This window comes from Macrobrachium rosenbergii, chromosome 37, assembly GCF_040412425.1.
Source record: "Macrobrachium rosenbergii isolate ZJJX-2024 chromosome 37, ASM4041242v1, whole genome shotgun sequence".
Classification (NCBI taxonomy): domain Eukaryota; kingdom Metazoa; phylum Arthropoda; class Malacostraca; order Decapoda; family Palaemonidae; genus Macrobrachium; species Macrobrachium rosenbergii.
In genome coordinates, this window is record NC_089777.1 from 12,435,840 (window position 1) to 12,457,853 (window position 22,014).

Genomic DNA, 22,014 nt, shown 5'->3' on the forward strand with positions numbered 1-22,014 from the left:
TAGTCTGTGGATGGACGATTCAGAATTTTAGTGTGTGGATGGATGATTCAGAATTTTTGTCTGTGGATGGACGATTCAGAATTTTAGTGTGTGGATGGACGATTCAGAATTTTATTGTGTGGATGGATGATTCAGAATTTTAGATTGTGGATGGACGATTCAGAATTTTAGTGTGTGGATGGACGATTCAGAATTTGAGTTTAGATGGACGATTCAGAATTGGAGTGGATGGGTGATTCAGAATTTTAGTGCGTGGATGGACGATTCAGAATTTTAGTCTGTGTATGGACGATTCAGAATTTTAGTGTGTGGATGGGTGATTCAGAATTTTAGTGCGTGGATGGACGATTCAGAATTTTAGTCTGTTGATGGATGATTCAGAATTTTAGTGTGGATGGATGATTCAGAATTTTAGTCTGTGGACGAACGAGTCTGAATTTTAGTCTGCGGATGGTCGATTCAAAATTTTAGCGTGTGGATGGATGATTCAAAATTTTAGTGTGTGGATGGATGAATCAGAATTTCAGTGTGGATGGACGATTCAGAATTTTAGTGTGTGGATGGACGATTCAGAATTTTAGTGTGTGGATGGATGATTCAGAATTTTAGTGTGTGGATGGACGATTCAGAATTTTAGTGTGTGGATGAACGATTCAGAATTTTGGTGTGTGGATGGGTGATTCAGAGTTTTAGTGTGTGGATGGACGATTTGGAATGGTAGTCTGTGGACGTACGATTCAGAATTTTAGTGTGTGGATGGACGATTCAGAATTTTAGTGTGTGGATGGATGATTCAGAATTTTAGTGTGTGGATGGACGATTCAGAGTTTTACTGAGTGGATGGATGATTCAGAATTTTAGTGAGTGGATGGACGATTCAGAATTTTAGTGTGTGGATGGATGAATCAGAATTTTAGTGTGTAGATGGATGATTCAGAATTTTCGTCTATGGATGGACAAGTCAGTGTTTTAGTGTGTGGATGGATGATTCAGAATTTTAGTTTGTGGATGGACGATTCAGAATTTTAGTTTGTGGATGGACGATTCAGAATTTTAGTGCTTGGATGGACGATTCAGAATTTTAGTGTGTTGGTGGATGATTCAGAATTTTAGTGTGTGGATGGACGATTCAGAATTTTAGTGTGTGGATGGACGATTCAGAATTTTAGTGTGTGGATGGATGATTCAGAGTTTTAGTGTGTGGATGGACGATTCAGAATTTTAGTGTGTGGATGGACAATTCAGAATTTTGGTGTGTGGATGGACGATTCAGAATTTTAGTGTGTGGATGGACGATTCAGAATTTTAGTGCGTGGATGGACGATTCAGAATTTTAGTTTGTGGATGAACGATTCAGAATTTTAGTGTGTGGATGAACGATTCAGAGTTTTAGTGTGTGGATGGACGATTCAGAATTTTGGTGTGTGGATGGACGATTCAGAAAGGCTTAATACAGTTGTTTTTAATGAGTTATTGAAATCACATTGATTGATAAATGTTGAATGGGTAACATCTTCGACTGGACACACACTGGGTCTTGTTTCAGGTGACTCAGAAAATAATAGTGAGAGAAGTGCGCCATGTCCCCATTACAGAAGCTCACATCTTTTAGAATACCGATACTGAAATACAGTGTGATCGAAGAAAAAAACTTTTAGGAACAGATAAAACTTTTCTGCGCATAGTTTTATAATCAAGTGGTCCAGAGAATAAATGAAGATTCCTTGTGATCATGGCAACCTTGACCTATTGAAGGCAGACGGTGTGAATTGTCGTTGGAGTGTTTATAATCGGATAGATCAAAGTGAGTATGATATGATGTGCCCGTTAATGGAGAAATGCAGAATCATTAAGGAAGATCCCATGGTTCAGTAGTGAAATTCTGAGACTGAAAAGGGGACAAAAGACTTAAAGAGAAATATGGGGAAGGTTAAAGACTGAAGATGCACGGGAAAAATACAGAACAGTTAGAAAGCATTGCAATTATCCAACGAGGAAGAGGAAATCTGAATATCATCAGAAAACCCTAGATGATGGAACGGATAGGAATGAAGTACAGAGACTTCAGGACAGCTTTTAACTGGCAATGTAAAGGAACAAAGGCTCCCTGAAGGTTTCTTTGATCAAGAACTCTCTAATAATTTTCCTTAATTTTTTAAGGAGAAAATTTAGAACCTAATTATTACTTCTGTTGAAACGCCGAATCTGATGAATACTACACTGACAGCAAATGATAGTAATTGAGATGATTTAATCGTGTAAATAACCATTATTTACAAGACAATGCAAACAAACTGTGCAGTTGACCCGATGCCAATATCTAAACTGGTTGGGGTGGAAAATATTTCTTGCTTTGTTGTTAAAATAGAGTTATAAATGTCAGTATTTCTGAATGCAAATTCCCCGCATTTGAGGAAGTGGCTGTTAAACCGATCTTGAAAGGTACACATGACCACCAAAGTAAGTTCACACAGGCCTGTTTCGAATGTACATTTTATGTCCAAAATTTTAGAATATGTAATTCATGAGCAACTAATTAGCCACCCGCAAAAGGGTGAATGCTCTACCTGATAGTCGGTCAGTCGGCTTATAGATAATCATATCCTGCACATACAGCTGCTTACTCTGCTGTAAAAGATCTGTTACGAATTTTGGATGAAAGCTAATGTTGAATTCTGGTATTGTTCGATTTCAGCGCTGCTTTTGATACAGTTGTACGTGAACTACTTCGAAATGATTTACAGGCAGCTGGTATTACTGGAGAAACCTTTGAGTATTTGAAAAACCACCTGTGTGATAGAAAATACAGATTTGGAACTGGACTCACCTTAAGAAACATTAAGAAGAGGAGTACCACAAGGAAGTGCACTAGGTCCAGTTTTATTTTGTATTTACGCTATTGGCTTGTCAGTCATACTACAGAGACATGAGGTAAAGTTCAAGCTATTTGCAGATGAAACCCAGTTTTATTTTTACATAAACAGTATTAAAGATAAAAATGAGAAAATTAATGTTCTTACCAGTGTTAAAGGAGTAGATGACATTTAAGCAAGTGAAATTAAAAATGAAAATAAAACTGAATATGTTACTTGGAAGGAAAAGGGTTTAAGAAACCTTGATGATTATCGGCTAAATATAATAGTAATGTAGTTTCGATTGCTGACAAAGTACGTGACTCTGGTGTAGTAGTGGACTGCAATCTGACTCTTAGTGTTCAGATCAGTGATTTTGTAATGGTTACAGGCCATGGTCTTTATTGCCTTTGTTGAAAAACATCTTGAGTGTTCTATGACAAAACTTATTGTGTCACAGAGTAGACTACTGCGACGCTATTAATCATAATCTGCCTTAGATGCAGCTTAGAAAGCTGCAAAGTAGACAAAATAGAGCGGCAAGATTAATAAAGGGTGTTGCACCGCGTGATGTTGTATTTGCACTGTACTGAGTCGCATTGGCTCCCTATCAAAGCTTGAATAATGTTTAAAATATGTGTAATGAATCGCCAAGCTATCAAGACTGGGTGTCCAAAATAATTAAAAGTCGTGTTGTTCACTGTAGGCATTACTTAAGAGTCTTTGCAGCGTCCCTTCGGCCCCTAGCTGCAACTTCTTTCATTTCTTTAACTGTTCCATCTGACTTCCCACCCTCTCTAATAGTTGTTTCATAGTGCAACTGTGAGGTTTTCCACCTGTTACACCTTTCAGACCTGCTTTCTGTCAGTTTCCCTTTCAGCGCTGAATGACCTCATAGGTCCCAGCGCTTGGCATTTGGCCTAGATTCTGTATTCTGTTCTGTGTATAATACAGCCAACGGATGGAGTCAACACAAGAGTGGCTGTATACGGTCTCACGTTATTTGAGCCAGGATTTCAATTCGAAGGTAGGCTTTGAGTTTGCCGCTCAGAGATTATACAGTAAGCTCCCACTCAAGTCACCAGGACTGAAAATATCAAGTCATTCAAGAAACAGGTAAAAAATGCGTCGAAGTTTCTTTGGCGCCATCGAGTTTAATGTACAGCATATATTCAAGGCCACCGCAAAAGAGATCTATCTTTCAGTGGTCTCGGTATAACACTGTATGAGTCGCTGCCCATGAAACTTTCAGCCAATGCCCGGTGGTGGCATGTTCTTCAGCGTTGCCAGACGCATGATCACGGCTAACTTTAACCTTAAATGAAAAAAAACTACTGAGGCTAGAGGGCTGCAATCTGGTATGTTTGATGATGGGGTGGGGGGGGATGCTCAACATACCAATTTGCAGCCCTGTAGCCTCAGTAGTTTTTAAGATCTGAGGGGGGACAGAAAAAGTGCAGACGGACAGACAAAGCAGGCACAATAGTTTCCTTTTACAGAAAACTAAAATTGAAGACTTTCCTTGCTTCGAGTGCTATGACTGTAAATTTTGCTATTAATATTGGACACGCCGTATTGTAAAAGAAAAAATTCTCATTATGTGTCTGCTTTGCCATGGACTGGGACTCTAGGAAAAAAAAATAAAAACAGTAATCGTAACTTACTCCCAGGACAGTTGAAAGCAATGTTGACCATCTCATTGCTCTTGACGGTCAGCGTTTCAGTGGGTTTGGATATATCACACTCCTTTTCCAGTGAGTTTCTCTTGTGCACCGTCAGTTTATCATCCTGACGTCGGAAGACAAGCGTCGTGTAATCTGGATATACATAAAGAAAGAAAGAATAGATGATAAAGGCAGCACATACATATATGCGTGCGTGTATGTGTTTAAGTAAATATATATATATATATATATATATATATATATATATATATATATATATATATATATATATATATATATATATGTGTGTGTGTGTGTGTGTGTGTGTGTATGTATGTATGTGTATTTAATATGTATATATATTATATATATATAACAAAATGTGTATATACACTATATATGTGGAAAATATATAAATATATATACATTTTATTTGTATATATATATATCTATATATATATATATATATATATATATATATATATATATATATATATATATATATATATATATTTGGAACAGATGCATCTTTTATTATATATATATACTGTGTGTGTGTGTGTGTGTGTGTGATTACTGTATGTGTGTGTGATAAGTTTTATTAGATTTAATAGGGCTTTTGGGAGTTGTCATCTTGTTTCAGAATTACTTTTCCAAATAGGAAGAGGTGCCTCTTAATTGTGTGAACTGTGCTAAACTACACGGCCTATCACAAAAGGATTCAGCGGAAACTTATGAGAATGTGATTTGTTTGCTGACTTGAGACAGCACAAAAGAATAATTATAGAATAATTGTAATAATTATTACATAACCCCTTCTAGTTCTGTCTTCCCCCCGTAGGGCGTCAGTGCACCTCATGCAGTGCACCTTAGGCATTACTTAGGTTCTCTGCAGTGTCCCTTCGGCACCTAGCTGCAACCCCTTTCATTGCTTTTACCGTCCTTCGCTCATATTCTTTCTTTCATCTTACTTTCCACCCTCTCCTAACAATTGATTGACAGTGCAACTGCAAGGTTTTCCTCCTGTTACCCCTTGCAATCCTTTTTACCGTCAGTTTCTGTTTCAGTAATGAATGATTTCATGGGTCCCAGAGCTTGGATTGTGGCCTGAATTCTACATTCTATTCTATTTGTCTTCCTGCTCAGTCATATTATTTTCGGATTTATAATTTACGCTCTGTTATAAGTGGTATTGACTCTTACTGTCATTAGTTAGAAAATTGAAGGAGCAACTTTTTTTAGATGAAGATCCTTCTCTCAAGTCTACAACAATATCGTCTTGTTGATCCAAGATCTGAACGAAGTTTCCTTCCCTGAAGATGCGGTTGACAGTCACGAAATGCTCGCCGTTGCCTGTGATCTTGTACGCAGGACTGCTCTTCCCTTCATTGACCGGATAAAGGAAACAACCTGAAATGAATATCAAAGAAAAGTAATGTAGAGAGGTAAGTTAACTGAAGAAAGAAAATGTAATTTGAAACTGTAGAGACATTCTTAGCATAACCTCAAAATCTGTGGTGGACACAACACACAGTTCATTTTTATGCCTAGGTAAGATTAATGTGTTTGAACGCACTGAAGAGATTTTGTCCAGAAAAGAAGTAAAGAGCAGAAAATCCCCGTATTTTCACTGAAGGATAGTCGTAGTTACTGTGAAAGGCAGCAGTGAATTATGTGGAGGCCTATTATGATTGTGTATCGGTTAGTCACTGTTAGCATTACTAAAGGGTGTTTGCAGCGTCCCTTCAGCCCACTTTTTAGCTCGTTTCTTCCATCTCGCTGTCCATCTCCCGGTAACTATTACTTCTTAATGCAACTGCGGGGTTTTTCATAGTTTCAGTCTTTGATCCTTGATGTCATTTATATTCAAAATAGCTATCTTGTAGCCAACTTCTCGAACTCCCATTAAGCTGAAAGTGACATAGTGCTTATCCTTTCAGCCTTTGCAATGTCAGCCAACAAGCCCTGTGTGGCAAAAGGGTTTTCGAAATAGGGCTTTTTTTTTCTTAATTCCCTGTGATTTCTTGGCAATGTCATAATTTTGTGATAATGGCGTAATACGATTTTCTGACCTTGTGTGACATATGCAAAATAACTGTTTCTGATGATGGTCTTCCACCTCTCCTCAACTTGCGGTAATCTCTCAACGTCGAGGGTAACAAAATGAATTACATTTGTTTGGTGGAACTGTAGCGCTAGCTCTCTTTTATAGAGAAGAAGTGTACACGTTGAGTGCAAATGGAAGAAATTAATGTAGAAGCTGTCGAGACGAATCCACTTGAGACAGACAGACAGGCAAGAAATGAGGAACAGCAAAGCAGTACCAAATTTGGCAGCATAAGTGCCAGATGAATCACTGTTTGCAAGTTGTTGGTCGTGTCAGAGAATGGAGGACGGTCAGTTGCTGAATAGTGTATAATTCACAATGTGGGGAAAAGAAGGAGAGAAATATGTAGAGACTGGTTACATGGAGAGAAATTGGGAATAGAATGATAGGACCTAAATGTCCAGGAAGTGCTAGAGTGAATTCAGGGTATAAATAAAGTAGCGCATTGTCAGTAGTTGTTCGATAATCTGCTCTTGACTCTTTTTGCTATGGAATATCAAGTAGTCAATTCGGTGGACGACTACGACTTCAGCAGTACAGGACTGTCCTTGATTTAGCATATAAAGGTCGACCACGTCAGTGAAATTAGATTTTTTTGATAAGAGCTACTTACGAGGGGCATCAGTAGAGAATGGCCTTATATATATATATATATATATATATATATATATATATATATATATATATATATATATATATATATATATGTGTGTGTGTATATATGTATATGTATATATATACAAATGTATATATATGCATAATAAGTATATATGTACATATATGTGTGTATGTATGTACAGACTATACAGTTTTATATGTTTTTGGATTTTGTATGGCTAAGCTTCCGTATCTCTTCGGGTTAGGTCGATAGTTTTAGTTTGCGACCGCGTGATCCCGGATTATCCTGGATTATCTTTTTGTTTATTACCCTTTGACAATTAACCATCTGGTATTTTTGTTCTTTTTGTGTACCTTGTAACCTTCTTTTCAAAATGTCTCATTTGTGCCCCGACGATGCGTGAATAAACAACACGTGAAAGCACTTGGTATTGAACTGAACTTATGCCTGTCATTTTCTGTATATATATATATATATATATATTTATATATATATATATATATATATATATATATATATATATATATATATATATATATATATATATATATATATATATATATATATATATATATATATGCATATATATATATATATATACATATACTGTATATATATATATATATATATATATATATATATATATATATATATATATATATATATATATATATATATGTGTGTGTGTGTGTATATATGTGTCTTTTACTGTAATACAACAGTATAATATATAAACAGGATATTGGGCTGCAACCCATTACCCTCAGCCATTTGGCGAGTTTCGCATGATAGTAAGTATACTATTATTATCCTCGCATTCTGCAGAAGTGATAATGTGCTTGCCACTGTTTTCGTGCGAAGAGGCTGTTATGAATTGTATAGGTATTTCCACCCTCATGGATTTCTCGCTATAATGTGGTTCGGATTCCACAATAAGCTGTTGTAACAAATTGGTTCTTAGTCACGTAAAATAATCTAATCCTTCGGGCCAGCCCTAGGAGAGCCGTTAATCAGCTCAGTGGTCTGGTAAAACTAAGATATACTTAACTTTTTTCCACCCTCATGGGGTCCACAACCCACTTGTAGGTATGGCTTTGCCTTGGGATACGGTGCACTGAAGTTCCAAGCATGGCGCCTCTGTAGACTCCAGAGGAGTTGGAATATCTAGACCTTATTGGATGAGAACTGTTACAAGGGAAGTTGGGGATATGTAGCAGATAAAAGTAATTTCACAAAGGACCTTTATGTCACACAGCGTTGGAGGCGAAGATTATTATATATATATATATATATATATATATATATATATATATATATATATATATATATATATATATATATATATATATATATTATGATTAGCAAGAATTCGCTAGCAAATTGCCTGCCCCCCCTCCTTTGTTGTGGTTGGTTGTTCTGTTGTGTTTCATTTACTGCCAGCCGGCCGATCGATAAACCATCTGTCTATCGACCTAAAAACAAGGGTTTAAAAGATTAAAGGCGCTCCCATTTTTGATAAAGATCTTTCCTTCGAGGCAAAAGTATTCTGGCTTGGGTGTCTCTCCTACAGGCCAAAACCTCCCCTGCGGGCAGCAGGTGCAATGAGTCAAACATCTGTGTTGGGCGCACCCCTGCCCCATAGGAGGATAAAAGCAAAAGCCCACGAGGTCTCGACACACACGCGGGCTGGAAAGATATGGAGTGAAGACGCCGTCAACACCTGGCCCCATCGATGCCCTTGCATCCTAACCACGTGGCCCTTACCAAAGTATACTTTTCCTCGTGCCCTTCGACCGTATTCCTCGAGCCCACACGCCATTGCTTGGAGTTTCGAGGAGTCCCCATCGCCTTGCCCCTTTACGGAAGCCCTTGCACCTCACCACGTGGAAGAAACTCGCCCTCGGAAATCGCAAGTCATCCACGGACTGCCTTCTACGCACCCTCGGAAAATCTGCTAAGGTAAAGTGCCCTGGAAGAACCCCATTTCAGTCACGCTTTTGTCTCATAATATTTGCTTAAAGAGAAAGCCAGAAATCGCCCTTGTCTAATGTCCGTGCGCCTCTTGCATCGGCAGTATTAATTCTTTATTACTCCTTTGGCACCCTCAGTGCAGCTTCGAATTCATTATTCTTTTGTCTATTTTCATTACTGGCGTATAATGTGCATATCTCTCATTTCAGAGGATCCTATTTCGTGGAAGCTTCTCGGACTGTGTCTGAATCCCCAGTTTCATTCAATCCAGTAGGAATCTCCTTCAGGATAGTAATCTACTTGAGTTCCTCTTTCCCGTACTGATATCATTTATGTAAATACACTCCTTTAAATTTGCCCACGTGTTTTACGTAATATTTCCCTCAGTAACAAGAGCCCTATGCTCATATGAAATTCTCCTTTGTTTTCCTCTTTTTTTACGTTTTCCCGTACCCACGAAGTCAGAATCACAAGGCTAAATTACCTTAAATTGTTGCTACCTGTCTCACAGAGCATATTTCAAACTAAAACCACGGAAAAACGTAAAAATGGCGACCTGGCCATAGATCTCGTTTTGCAGTTGCAGTTCCCTAGTGTTGCTTTATTGCATTTGCAACTTGCCAGATCAGCTATTAGCAAAGCTAAGCTGGGTACGAGACAATTACGAACCTTATGTGTAAAACCAGCACACAGATCCAGAAAATTCCACGTAAGTAATGTGTTTATCTTAGCAAAACCTTTTACAATCGTGACTGTTCCTAGGAATTAGAAATAGGGACGCATGTATTCACTGAGAGAAAAGAACCGCCGTATTAGATTCGTTAATGCATGCCTTTCAGGATAGGTAGTTAGGAAATAACCAGTGCTAACCATCCTTTGCTTCGAGGAATAGTGCGAAATTCCTCTGTGTTAAAATCCTTGCCATATTCTTGCTTCGAGGAATAGTGCGAAAGAAATTCCTCTGTGATAAATTTTACTTCGCATTTCGAATTAGCGAACTGTTATTTAGGCGCGAATAAATTCCCACATGGGACACGACGAAGTCAGCTTGCATTGCTGACAATTCTCTCAGTGTAGTTAGAATTCGAGTTAGGTGTTAGGAAAGCGAAATTTAAACTCCGCTTATAGGGAAAATCACTAGGCCGTTGTACTGTTATCCTCTCAGACGACTGGGAAATTCCCCGGAATCCCAGACGGTGTATAAATATACGGGTTCATTCACCCCGAATCTAAAAATAACTCCGGTGATGGTCAGGCGTCCTTCACCCCCGCCCATGCCCGCGTGTGTAGCATTTTTTTTTTTTCCCATTCATTTCCCAGCATACATTTTTCTTTGGGTTTCCCGTTAGTAATTTCTAAGTCCTAAGGGACGAATCGTATTTCCAAGTCCTAAGTGACTCCTAACAAATTCCAGTCCTCAGAGACTCCTAAAATTCTACGTCGCACGTGGCGAGAATTTCTCCAAATTCCAGTCCTCAGAGACTCCTAAAATTCGTCGCATCGCGTGGCGAGAATTCCTCCAAATTCCAGTCCTCAGAGACTCCTAAAATTCTACGTCGCACGTGGCGAGAATTCCTCCAAATTCCAGTCCTCAGAGACTCCTAAAATTCTCGTCACGTGGCGAGAATTCCTCCAAATTCCAGTCCTCAGAGACTCCTAAAATTCTACGTCGCACGTGGCGAGAATTTCTCCAAATTCCAGTCCTCAGAGACTCCTAAAATTCTACGTCGCACGTGGCGAGAATTTCTCCAAATTCCAGTCCTCAGAGACTCATACAAAAATTCTACGTCGCACGTGGCGAGAATTTCTCATTCCTGCGGGAACCCAAAATTAAGTCCTTTTGAGACATTATACAGTGTAGCTCACACACATCTAAGCCCTTACGGGACTGATCATTTTAGTTCGTTAGAACAACTCCTTAACTTCACGCTACAGCCGGCCAAGTCCGAGCGTGACAAAATCCAACTACGTCTTCCGAGACACATATTAAAATTCGTTCGCCAAGAACAACCACGTCTTTCCAAGACATATCAAATTTTAACAAAAAGGTCTCCTCAGACTTACTAATCACCTGTCTTATTCAGACAGATCCATCCTCCTGCAGTCTGAACCATTGAGTGTTTCAGATTCCTGCAATTGAGTCTTTTCAGACAACCTGAGTCTTTTCAGACATATCATATAACCATTATTTCAAGATGGCTAATACCAGAGCCCAACAAAACGAGGATTTCAAATTCTACATGTCCGCTGGGAAGGACATGGGACTATCGGGGCAAGATCTGAGAGCATGGGTTCAAGAGCGAGTGGACGATGCCAAGGCTGAGAGAGAGAGAGAACGTGAGGAGAGAGAGAGAGAACGAATTGCCCAAGAACAACGAGAGGAGAGGGAACGAATTGCCCAAGAACAACGGGAGGATAAAGAACGTGCAGAGAGGGAGAGAGAACGAATCGCTCAAGAACAACGGGAGGAAAAAGAACGTGCAGAGAGGGAGAGAGAACGTGAGGAGAGAGAGAGAGAACGCGCCCATGAGCTCCAGGTGCTAGAACGACAGCACGCCACCCCCCCGCCCCCTGCCGCGGGAATGAGTGCCCTCAGCCAAGCTCACTCGTTCATGCCAAAATGGACAGAAGGGCCCTCGTTGCCTACCACGCCCTTCCCGCAGACGATCGGGGAAACTGGGAAGCCGTACGCCAAGCAGTCACGAAGGCGTACGAGATTACCCCCGAGCGGTGGAGGAGACGTTGGAGAGAGCAGCCCAGAGAAGCAGGCCAGACTTGGTCCGATTGGGCGTACCATTCGGAGCGGGCATTAACAAAATGGCTCGATTCCGAAGGAGCCACTAACACCGCCGAGGTACTCGAGCGGTTTAAATTCGAGCATTTCCTGCGCTACGCCCCTCCTGCCCTCGCCACCCATATAGTGGGAAAAGCCCCAGCAACACTCACCGAGTGTTGCCGAATAGCAGATATGTGGGAAACCCACCACCCTCAAGAAGGATCCATGGGGCGGAAGATAAATCCCCCGTCCCTCCTCGGAGGTTCAAATTCCCACAAAAATGGGAACTCGGGCAAGCCCCTAACTTGCCATTATTGCAAGAAAACGGGGCATTCCTCCGAACAGTGCTGGAACAAGAAACCGGCTCCTCTCTCTCCCGGAAAACCGACAAATAACTCGCCTGCGCCCTCCACAGGGGCAGCGCGGAAAGATTTCAGCCAGACATTTTGCACGGCGTGCAAGGTTTATGGCCATTCTCCCACATGGGCAAAATGCCCACGCAATAATAAAGTAAATACTCCCACCGTCGCCTTGGCCGTCACAGATCCCACATCATTAGGCCCTCCCGCCGAAGGGCCTGTATACGTGGCCCCTCCACGAGGTAGCGAGCCCGCGCGCCGAGTCACTGCATTCGAGGACTCGGGCGCACAAATCTCCCTCATCCGAAGGGACAGAGTTCCCTACGGAGCTATCATCAATAGACGAAAACTCGTCACGATCGAGGGAATAAATCAGTTTAAAATGATACTCCCTACGGTCCAATTGAGAGTCACAAGACCTCACCAATCCAAAATTTGCAATCTTGCAGTAGCAAGCCATCTCCCCGGAGGCTATGACGTCATCCTGGGACAGGACTTTCAGTCCCCACCGAAATCACGACAATCTAGGGGTCCCCATTCCCGAATCATTCCGCGCCGCGCGTAATCCTCCCCGCTTCTCCCTCAGCCAAGACTGGCGCCCCCTGGGTACCAGAAGGACGTGCAGTCCCCACCAGTGCCACCTGAGTACGATGTACAGTGGCCCCCTCGATCGATTCCCGATCCAATTCCAGTGCCCGGCCCTGCCTCAGTGCCAGTGCCAGGGCCCCAATCAAATCTCCCTTCAGGAGATGCTAAATTCCTGCCGGTGCCACTTGCATGCCCCGAGCAGGGCCAAGCTTCGTCCGTCCTGACCGACGAGCCCAAGAAACCTCTGATAGCGCCTGACTCTGCCCTAGTGCCAGCGCCAGAGCGCTACGCCGATCTCTATTCACGGGATCCAACTCAGGAACCCCTCTCTTCCCCCGGCCTGGCACCGCTACCAGCGTCGGTCAGAGAGACGGTTCCTCCCGACCACCAGCGGAAGCTCACCTGCAGGTGCGGCCTCGCAACCCGTGCCTGAGCTGGTCATCGATACCTGCGAGCCGCTCACGCCACCCCCGACCGCCTCCTCTCTGCCTCAGTCCGTCGCCGACGCAATTGCAAGTCAGGATTCTGCCATATCTCACTTGGCCGATGAACTACAAGCGCCGCGACGGATCATGGTAGAACCCGGCCGAACCCTCCGCGCGTCAGCTGTCGCATCAGCAGGCCCAGGTGGTACTCCGTGCCGCCCTCCGGTCGCGGGCCCTCGGCTTCCCCGGCCGAGGACGACTGTCCCATTGAGAAAGGCTCGAGGCGAAATTACCACGGGCGTGGGACATTCCAGGTAATTTACAAAGAGCTCTAGAGCTCCCCATGGCACCTGTGCCACCATTTCATTTTTCGAAGGTCTTGGCACCCCTAATCCAGAAGGGGATGTCAGACCCTCCTCTATCTTCTTCCGTTCCTCAGGAACTTCTATCTCTTATCACCTTCTATTAATCTTCCCTTAAATTATCCCCACAAGAGGCAATTAAATACGGGATACCATTCCCCACACAATGTATAAATCATTAAGAATAACAGAGTGAGAAGTGGCACGCCCTTGCGCCCATACCTTGGCACCGGGCGTGTGTGTCAGCCCCTCCTGAAGGAGTCGCGCCCTTCGGGTGCACTTTCCTGCCCTGGGACTGAAGTGATAGTCCGGGCCGTAATTTATAGGCGTAGGACGATAAATTCCGCCTAACACAATAAAACCCTCACTCTTTTTCCCTTAGCTCTTCTGCCAATATCATTTACTTTCTTTTAGTCATTTAGTTATCTGTATTTTAATGAATCCCGAGTCAAAAACTCTTGCCCTTGTGATTTAAATGCCCCTTTCGTAAGCTCTGAGGGACGTGTCCCGCCTTTCATATGCGGTCAAGTTTCATTCGTAACGTCTTGGTAATTTTCCTTTTGTTATTATTATCCCTTTTCCCCTTCCATTATAAGACCCCACATCTTTTGTCTGCTCGCCCCGTCATAACATGGAGTACTGAGTGGGCAGTGGACGCATAAAATTAGCGTAGTTTAAGATTAGCGAATTAAAACCTCATGAATACTCTCGCCCGCACACGACTGTCAAATTCCCGGTGTGTGGGTCGTCCCTCAGCTCGCGTTGAACGATAGCTGAGCAAAGCACGTTAAAACGAAGATAAGTTATCAATGCGAATATGTATAGTCATTACAGTATCGTAAAAAGGGGATGTCATTTACAAAAATAAACGCTGTTTTTCATTTACACAGCCTCTTCAAGGCAGATTGTACTAACCGCATGCATTTTATCTAAAATTAAGTAACCGTGTATTTTAATTCTTGAACAATAACCTTTCTTTTCATTTGTTGGCCATAGCCTCATATACGTGGTCCTATAATCTTAATTAATTCACAATTGTTCGAGTCACTTTATAAAGTTACCAGTGGGTAACCAAATCTAAAGTAATTATTCCTTTGCAAGTGTTTAAATCACTTTGCGTTCTGTTAACGAAAATTGTCCCAATGTGTAATTAAAAGTAATGTCACAGCTTCATAAAACCCTTAGTAGTAAAGTTCATTGCAAGGCAGAATGTAGAGTAACGTAAAGCATTTGCCGCTCATTCTTGAATATCGATGTACACACCCGAAGGAGGTATGTACATCATCTTGTATGGGGAGGTATTATGATTAGCAAGAATTCGCTAGCAAATTGCCTCCCCCCCCCCTTTGTTGTGGTTGGTTGTTCTGTTGTGTTTCATTTACTGCCAGCCGGCCGATCGATAAACCATCTGTCTATCGACCTAAAAACAAGGGTTTAAAAGATTAAAGGCGCTCCCATTTTTTATAAAGATCTTTCCTTCGAGGCAAAAGTAATCTGGCTTGGGTGTCTCTCCTACAGGCCAAAACCTCCCCTGCGGGCAGCAGGTGCAATGAGTCAAACATCTGTGTTGGGCGCACCCCTGCCCCATAGGAGGGGATAAAAAGCAAAAGCCCACGAGGTCTCGACACACACGCGGGCTGGAAGATATGGAGTGAAGACGCCGTCAACACCTGGCCCCATCGATGCCCTTGCATCCTAACCACGTGGCCCTTTCCAAAGTATACTTTTCCTCGTGCCCTTCGACCGTATTCCTCGAGCCCACACGCCATTGCTTGGAGTTTCGAGGAGTCCCCATCGCCTTGCCCCTTTACGGAAGCCCTTGCACCTCACCACGTGGAAGAAACTCGCCCTCGGAAATCGCAAGTCATCCACGGACTGCCTTCTACGCGCCCTCGGAAAATCTGCTAAGGTAAAGTGCCCTGGAAGAACCCCATTTCAGTCACGCTTTTGTCTCGTAATATTTGCTTAAAGAGAAAGCCAGAAATCGCCCTTGTCTAATGTCCGTGCGCCTCTTGCATCGGCAGTATTAATTCTTTATTACTCCTTTGGCACCCTCAGTGCAGCTTCGAATTCATTATTCTTTTGTCTATTTTCATTACTGGCGTATAATGTGCATATCTCTCATTTCAGAGGGATCCTATTTCGTGGAAGCTTCTCGGACTGTGTCTGGAATCCCCCAGTTTCATTCAATCCAGTAGGAATCTCCTTCAGGATAGTAATCTACTTGAGTTCCTCTTTCCCGTACTGATATCATTTATGTAAATACACTCCTTTAAATTTGCCCACGTGTTTTACGTAATATTTCCCTCAGTAACAAGAGCCCTATGCTCATATGAAATTCTCCTTTGTTTTCCTCTTTTTTTTACGTTTTCCCGTACCCACGAAGTCAGAATCACAAGGCTAAATTACCTTAAATTGTTGCTACCTGTCTCACAGAGCATATTTCAAACTAAAACCACGGAAAAACGTAAAAATATATATATATATATATATATATATATATATATATATATATATATATATATATATATATATATATATATATATATATATATATATATATATATATATATATATATATATATATATAAATATATAAATATATATATATATATATATATATATATATATATATATATATATATGTGTGTGTGTGTGTGTACATACAGTATATATATATACATATATATGTTTTGTGTGTTTATGTATGTATGTATATCTTCGCCTACAACGTTGTGTGACGTAAAGGGCCTTTGCGAAATTTCACGACTCATGCCTTTCCTGTGCTTTATCTGCTACATATCTCCAACTTCCATTGCAACAGTTCTCATCCAATAAGGTCTAGAATAGATCTTCCAACTCCTCGGTTGTCCACAGAGAGGGGTCACGCTTGGAACTTCAGTGCACTGTACCCCTGGCAAAGGTGGTTTCCTCAACAAGAGAATGACAGCCTGCACACTTGCAAGGCAGAGTATGGAAAGATTCGTGTATTTTCCATGTTGACGTAGCCCAAATGCACTCCCTACTATCGATAACGCTCCTTTGTATTCTTTCCTGCTAGCTTTTTGCTGCGATGTTTCGAGAAACGGGGTTTTCCTTGAAAAAGAATAATAATAATAATAATAATAATAATAATAATAATAATAATAATAATAATAATAATAATAAAAATGAGGTGACAAACGTTCATGTACAGATTCTCACTATGACTGAGGTTAAAACTGTTGCCATTAATATTATATATATATATATATATATATATATATATATATATATATATATATATATATATATATATATATATATATATATATATATATATATATATATACATATATATATATATATATATATATATATATATATATATATATATATATATATATATATATATATATATATATATATATATATATATATATATATATATGTGTGTGTGTGTGTGTGTGTGTGTGTGTGTGTGTGTAATATTAATGGCAACAGTTTTAACCTCAGTCATAGTGAGAATCTGTACATGAACGTTGCCACCTCATTTTACGCGATCATTATTATTATTATTATTATTATTATTATTATTATTATTATTATTATTATTATTATTATTATTATTATTATTATTATTATTATTATTTACTTTGTCACAGGCACATGAATGAAGGAACTTATGTTTCCTTCAAGGAAAAACCCGTTTCTTGAAACATCGCAGCAAAAAGCTAACAGGAAAGAAAACAAAGGAGTATCATCGATAGTAGGGAGTACATTTGTGCTACGTTGTCCTCTTGTTGTCATTTAATTGTTTGATTTTACATTATTATTGATTAAACCTGAGTGTTAAATACTGTATTAGTCTGTTAGCTCGTTCTCCTCCTCTCCGATGGTTTGTGTGTTTGAAACTTTTTGCTAATGGCTGTCTTGCCTTTTTCAACGGAGTCGTTTCTGAGCAACCTTATTGAGGGGTATGATATTGGCCAGCTGCTTGAACCATCCGATACATTTGGATTATTTGAAGCACCAGGATTCTTCTGCCACTTATTTCCAGCACCTCCCTGCTTAGTTAGAAAGGCGAGGGGGGCGCCTTTCTGAGCCACGGTATGGTGATATTTTGAAATTATATTTTTGATCACAACTAGGGACCTTGAACGGATCTTTGGGATGTCCCTCCCTGCCTTACAGAGGTCATCTGTGCTGATTGGCGGAGCACGCCATATTCATTCCCCGTTGCTGGGACCAGTGATTTGACATTGCCCTGTGTTAATCTCCGGACGCGGAGATTTTATTTTTGAAGAGATCAAGGCCAATTATTGAGAAATGGAGAAAAACCGCCTTAGGACTTATTAGCGTGTATTTGATTGCCTCCTCCTGTCTGAACCCCCTTCTTCTTTTGTGGATAATTGTGTTGCGGGCTATCTTTATTAGTATGAGTGTGTTGATTATTGTTATTAATTAATTAAGGGTGTTAATTATTCATTTATTTGGTTTATTTGTGAGGTTCAGGTGTAACTTCTCTCTGGTTATTTATGTATTAAGTTTTTTTTATTGGTGTTTAGTTTACCCACCTGAATTGATTTTTGCACATTTTTTTTAGTACTACTCCACCCATCGTGGACTTAGTACCCGTCATTTGAACACTGTTAGCACAATTTCAGATTGAGTATTGAGTGGTGGCAAAATCCGCCATCACTTATGTCAACGTGGAAAATACACGAATCTTTCTTCATTGTCTTGTAAGTGTGCAGGCTGTCATTCTTTTGTTGCGGAAACAACCTAATAATAGATATGAACAGCAGCAGCTTCCGCACAGTCACAAACTAGTTTGACCTTCATGATCGATTTAATTTGAAGACGGTCGAAACAAAATAAGGCTTCCAGTGTTTTTGTTACTACTGGAGAAGGCGAAAGTAAGCACATACGTACAAATACAAACACACACACACACACACACACACACACACACATATATATATATATATATATATATATATATATATATATATATATATATATATATATATATATATATATATATATATATATATATATATATATATGTGTGTGTGTGTGTGTGTGTATATGTGTATATATATATATGTGTATATAATGTATGTATATAAACATAAAATATATTATTGGCTTGTGTTTTGGCTAAGTGTCAGTTTTCAGACATTTCCAGAAAACGTGTACAGAATATTCTCTCTTCCTTCTTTCTTTCATTCTTGAACTCTTCAGCTTGAAAACCCTTATGGAGACGGCCAACAGACTATAAACCCGAGAAGGCTCCAAAGGGAACTCAAAGCAAAGAGAGACAAGTCAAAGGATAAGTTGATAAAAGAGGATAAGTACATCTGAGAGAGTAGGAAGTAAAACCGGTACACCTGAACTCAGGAGACGTCAGCAAAAAAACCGGAATGAATTTGCACCTCGCTTTAAAATCTGGAGACCAGAAGACTCCAGAACTCCACTAGGCAAGTTACTCCACATTTGAGTTGTAACCAAAATAAAACTCTAGCAAACTGAGATGTATGGAAAATGATGCGAGAAATCGACACTGTTGGCAGCAGCAGCAGCAGCAGCAGCAAGGTTAGGTCAAGAAGAGTTTAGAGGATATTGGGCGTTGTTGTATATTTTATACAACAAACTTCGTGAACTCACTTAAAAGTCTGTGCCACAGGTCAACACTGAGAGTTGTAAAAATAAACTTGACTGATGGCATAACTCTGTCCAAGAGTGTGAGACTAGGGTCAGCATCGGAATAGCACACTGAACAGCTACTCCAAACACGGAAGAAGAAAAGTTGAAACACTTACATATAAAAGCTTCATCACGAAACATTCGAAAACCTTTCCGCAAGATATCAACTTTTTGAGAAACCGAGGGACCACTATTATGTAAGCCAACTTCCTGACAAAAGTTACGCCTAAAATCTTTTTTTTATAAAAAGAGTCGCTGGCATTTAAAACCGCACCGTTTGAATGCAAATCAGGATGCAAAAAGCAAAATTGTTTTGGGTCGATAAACTATCTTACTTTGAGTTTTAGACGGGTTAAGCTTCATTTCCCAAAGCCTACTCCATTCATGAATGCCTGCCAGATCTCTCTTCAAGGATTCGGCAACCACAGACCTAAGGCGCCGAGAAGGAACAACAGCTAGAAGAGTAGCATCATCTGTGTATGCAATCAATTTGTTCTCTAGGCCTTTTCACATGTCACTGGTATAGGCGATTTGGGGGCCTGCCTATGAAAAAATCATTTAAAATAATCAAAGATCCACCAAGTCCGAGTAATCACAACTTGTGAAAAGTGCTTTATGATTCACATGGTGAAAGGCTGCCCTAAAATCTAGACCATCTATTCCTGCCTGTGTAGCCTCATCAACACCTCTCTGCAAGACGGTAGGTAATGATAGGAGTGGATCACTAATACCAAGGCCTTTAAGAAACCCAAACTATAATGGTAATAGGAGGTGGTTATATTCTCTTAGGCCTGACATTACTGTGAAAGGCATTGACTTTTTTTTTTTTCGAAGATGCTGTAGTTGGCAAATCAAGTATGGGATGAAATCAAGCTTTTCGGCCTCAGTAAAGCAAAAAAAAAAAAAAAAAAAAAAAAAAAAAGCTGTATTGTAAGCTGTGACGTAAATCTGTTGCTTATTTTGTATCAAAAGTGTTAAACGGGACAGAACAGACCCCAAGTTCAGTGGAAAGATACGGGGAACTAAAGAAGAAACCACGGAAGGTGAGAGACAAAAAAAAAAAAAGTATATGTAATCAGTACGTGATGAGAGTACCGTTCTAAACCCAGTGATAGTTGCAATGAATCGTTACTCAAGGCGAATGAAGGAAGATTCTTAAAGCATCAACGAGATTGCCACATGTACCTACTTTCAACATTTTGATCCTCTGCCACACTTTCCAGGGATGCCAGCAGAAAGACCAGCACCCAAAGGAAGAGCCCCAACATCACTGGGACGCCTCAACGATTTCCTACGAAGGTGAACTTCTTTCCACAGGTCACTCTTGATGATCGAGCCAAGGACGAAGAGACTGGCACTAACATGGGGCACCTCGTCGGCACTCGGTCCCAACTGAAACTAAAGGAAGCTCTGCAGAACTGGCTCTTTATCACTCCAGGATGTACAACAAATTTGTTTAACTGAAAAAAAGCCTCTCCTTCGGGAGACATTTTTAACAGGATCTTGTTACGGACTAATCAAGGAGCAATAGTTTGTGTTGGCATAAGCTCAGCTTAAGCTAAAACGAATTTGGAGTACTTCGCTGACCGACTGGTTAATTTAGCCATTTAAGCGTAAAATTTAACTGTTCTGTGTCAGCGAGGAAAAAAATGCAGAGATGACCAACGGTTTTTCCGGTCGGTGACTCAACACAGAGTGGAAGCTCAAACGCCTCAAAAACAAATAAGAAAAGAGTCAGACATCATAAATACACCGTTGCCTTGGGCCGAGCTTTTATTATGAACAAAAAACTTTTCAACAAAGGAACTTAAGTGTCAGGGGAACTTGTGAAGATAATGCTCTTAAGATAGGCAATGATTATTTCAAGCTGAATGGAGCACATTTTAAAGCACTATACATGTATCATACTGGGACCCTTTGGCTTTGACACATCCTGCTTCTCCAAATTGGGTTGCAGCTTGCTTAATAACATTGATAAATAAGCGACTCGCGCTCTTTAAGATCCGTCACAGGGCTGAGTGTCCGATTATTTACTTTTTAGAATCCTCACGCGGTGCACCGTAGGCATTACTTAAGGTTCTTTGCAGTTTCTCTTCGGTCCCTAGCTGCAACCTCTTTCATTGCTTTTATTGTACATCCGTTCATATTCTCTTTCATCCATTCGGCTTTCCACCCTCTCGAACAGTTGTTTCATAGTGTAACTGCGAGGTTTTCCTCCTGTTACAACTTTCAAACCTTCTTACTATCAATTTCCCTTTCAGCGGTGAATGACCTCGTAGGTCCTAGCGGTTGGCCTTTGGCCTAAATTCTAAATTCTGTTCTATTCGAAACTAAATCAACCAATTTCGTCTTTCTTGTGTTTTGTCATCCGCAAATCTCCGCTCATCCCAGCCTCAAATATCATAGCGCTCAGCCAAGTACGGTTTGAGAGAGAGAGAGAGAGAGAGAGAGAGAGAGAGAGAGAGACCCATCACGAATATCCTATCCTCCGATTTAGATAAATTCTCTGTTCAAGGCACATCCTGCGATTGATAGTCTTCGGTCATAAGCACAGAGCCTTGGGTTTTTATAATTTCATTATATATATATAATTTATATATATA

General features: G+C 40.4%; 1 protein-coding gene across 6 annotated transcripts in view; it reads right to left on the reverse strand.

Moving 5' to 3' along the window:
• The window catches only part of LOC136825312 (uncharacterized), a 40,061-nt gene extending 18,470 nt beyond the window's left edge, over positions 1-21,591 (reverse strand). For 5 of the 6 annotated variants that reach the window (XR_010849296.1, XR_010849298.1, XR_010849297.1 and 2 more), the window contains exons 1-3: positions 20,601-21,591; positions 5,720-5,926; positions 4,517-4,669 (exon numbers count right to left, since the gene is read on the reverse strand). Coding sequence is in view for 3 of the 6 variants with exons in the window: in XM_067081453.1 (XP_066937554.1) it covers positions 4,517-4,669; positions 5,720-5,926; positions 20,601-20,679 (439 nt within the window). In the remaining 3 variants the exon portion in view is untranslated. The remainder of the gene's footprint in view (positions 1-4,516; positions 4,670-5,719; positions 5,927-20,600) is intronic. The other variant, XM_067081455.1, reaches the window with a different exon arrangement.
• Between the last annotated feature and the right edge of the window lie 423 nt (positions 21,592-22,014).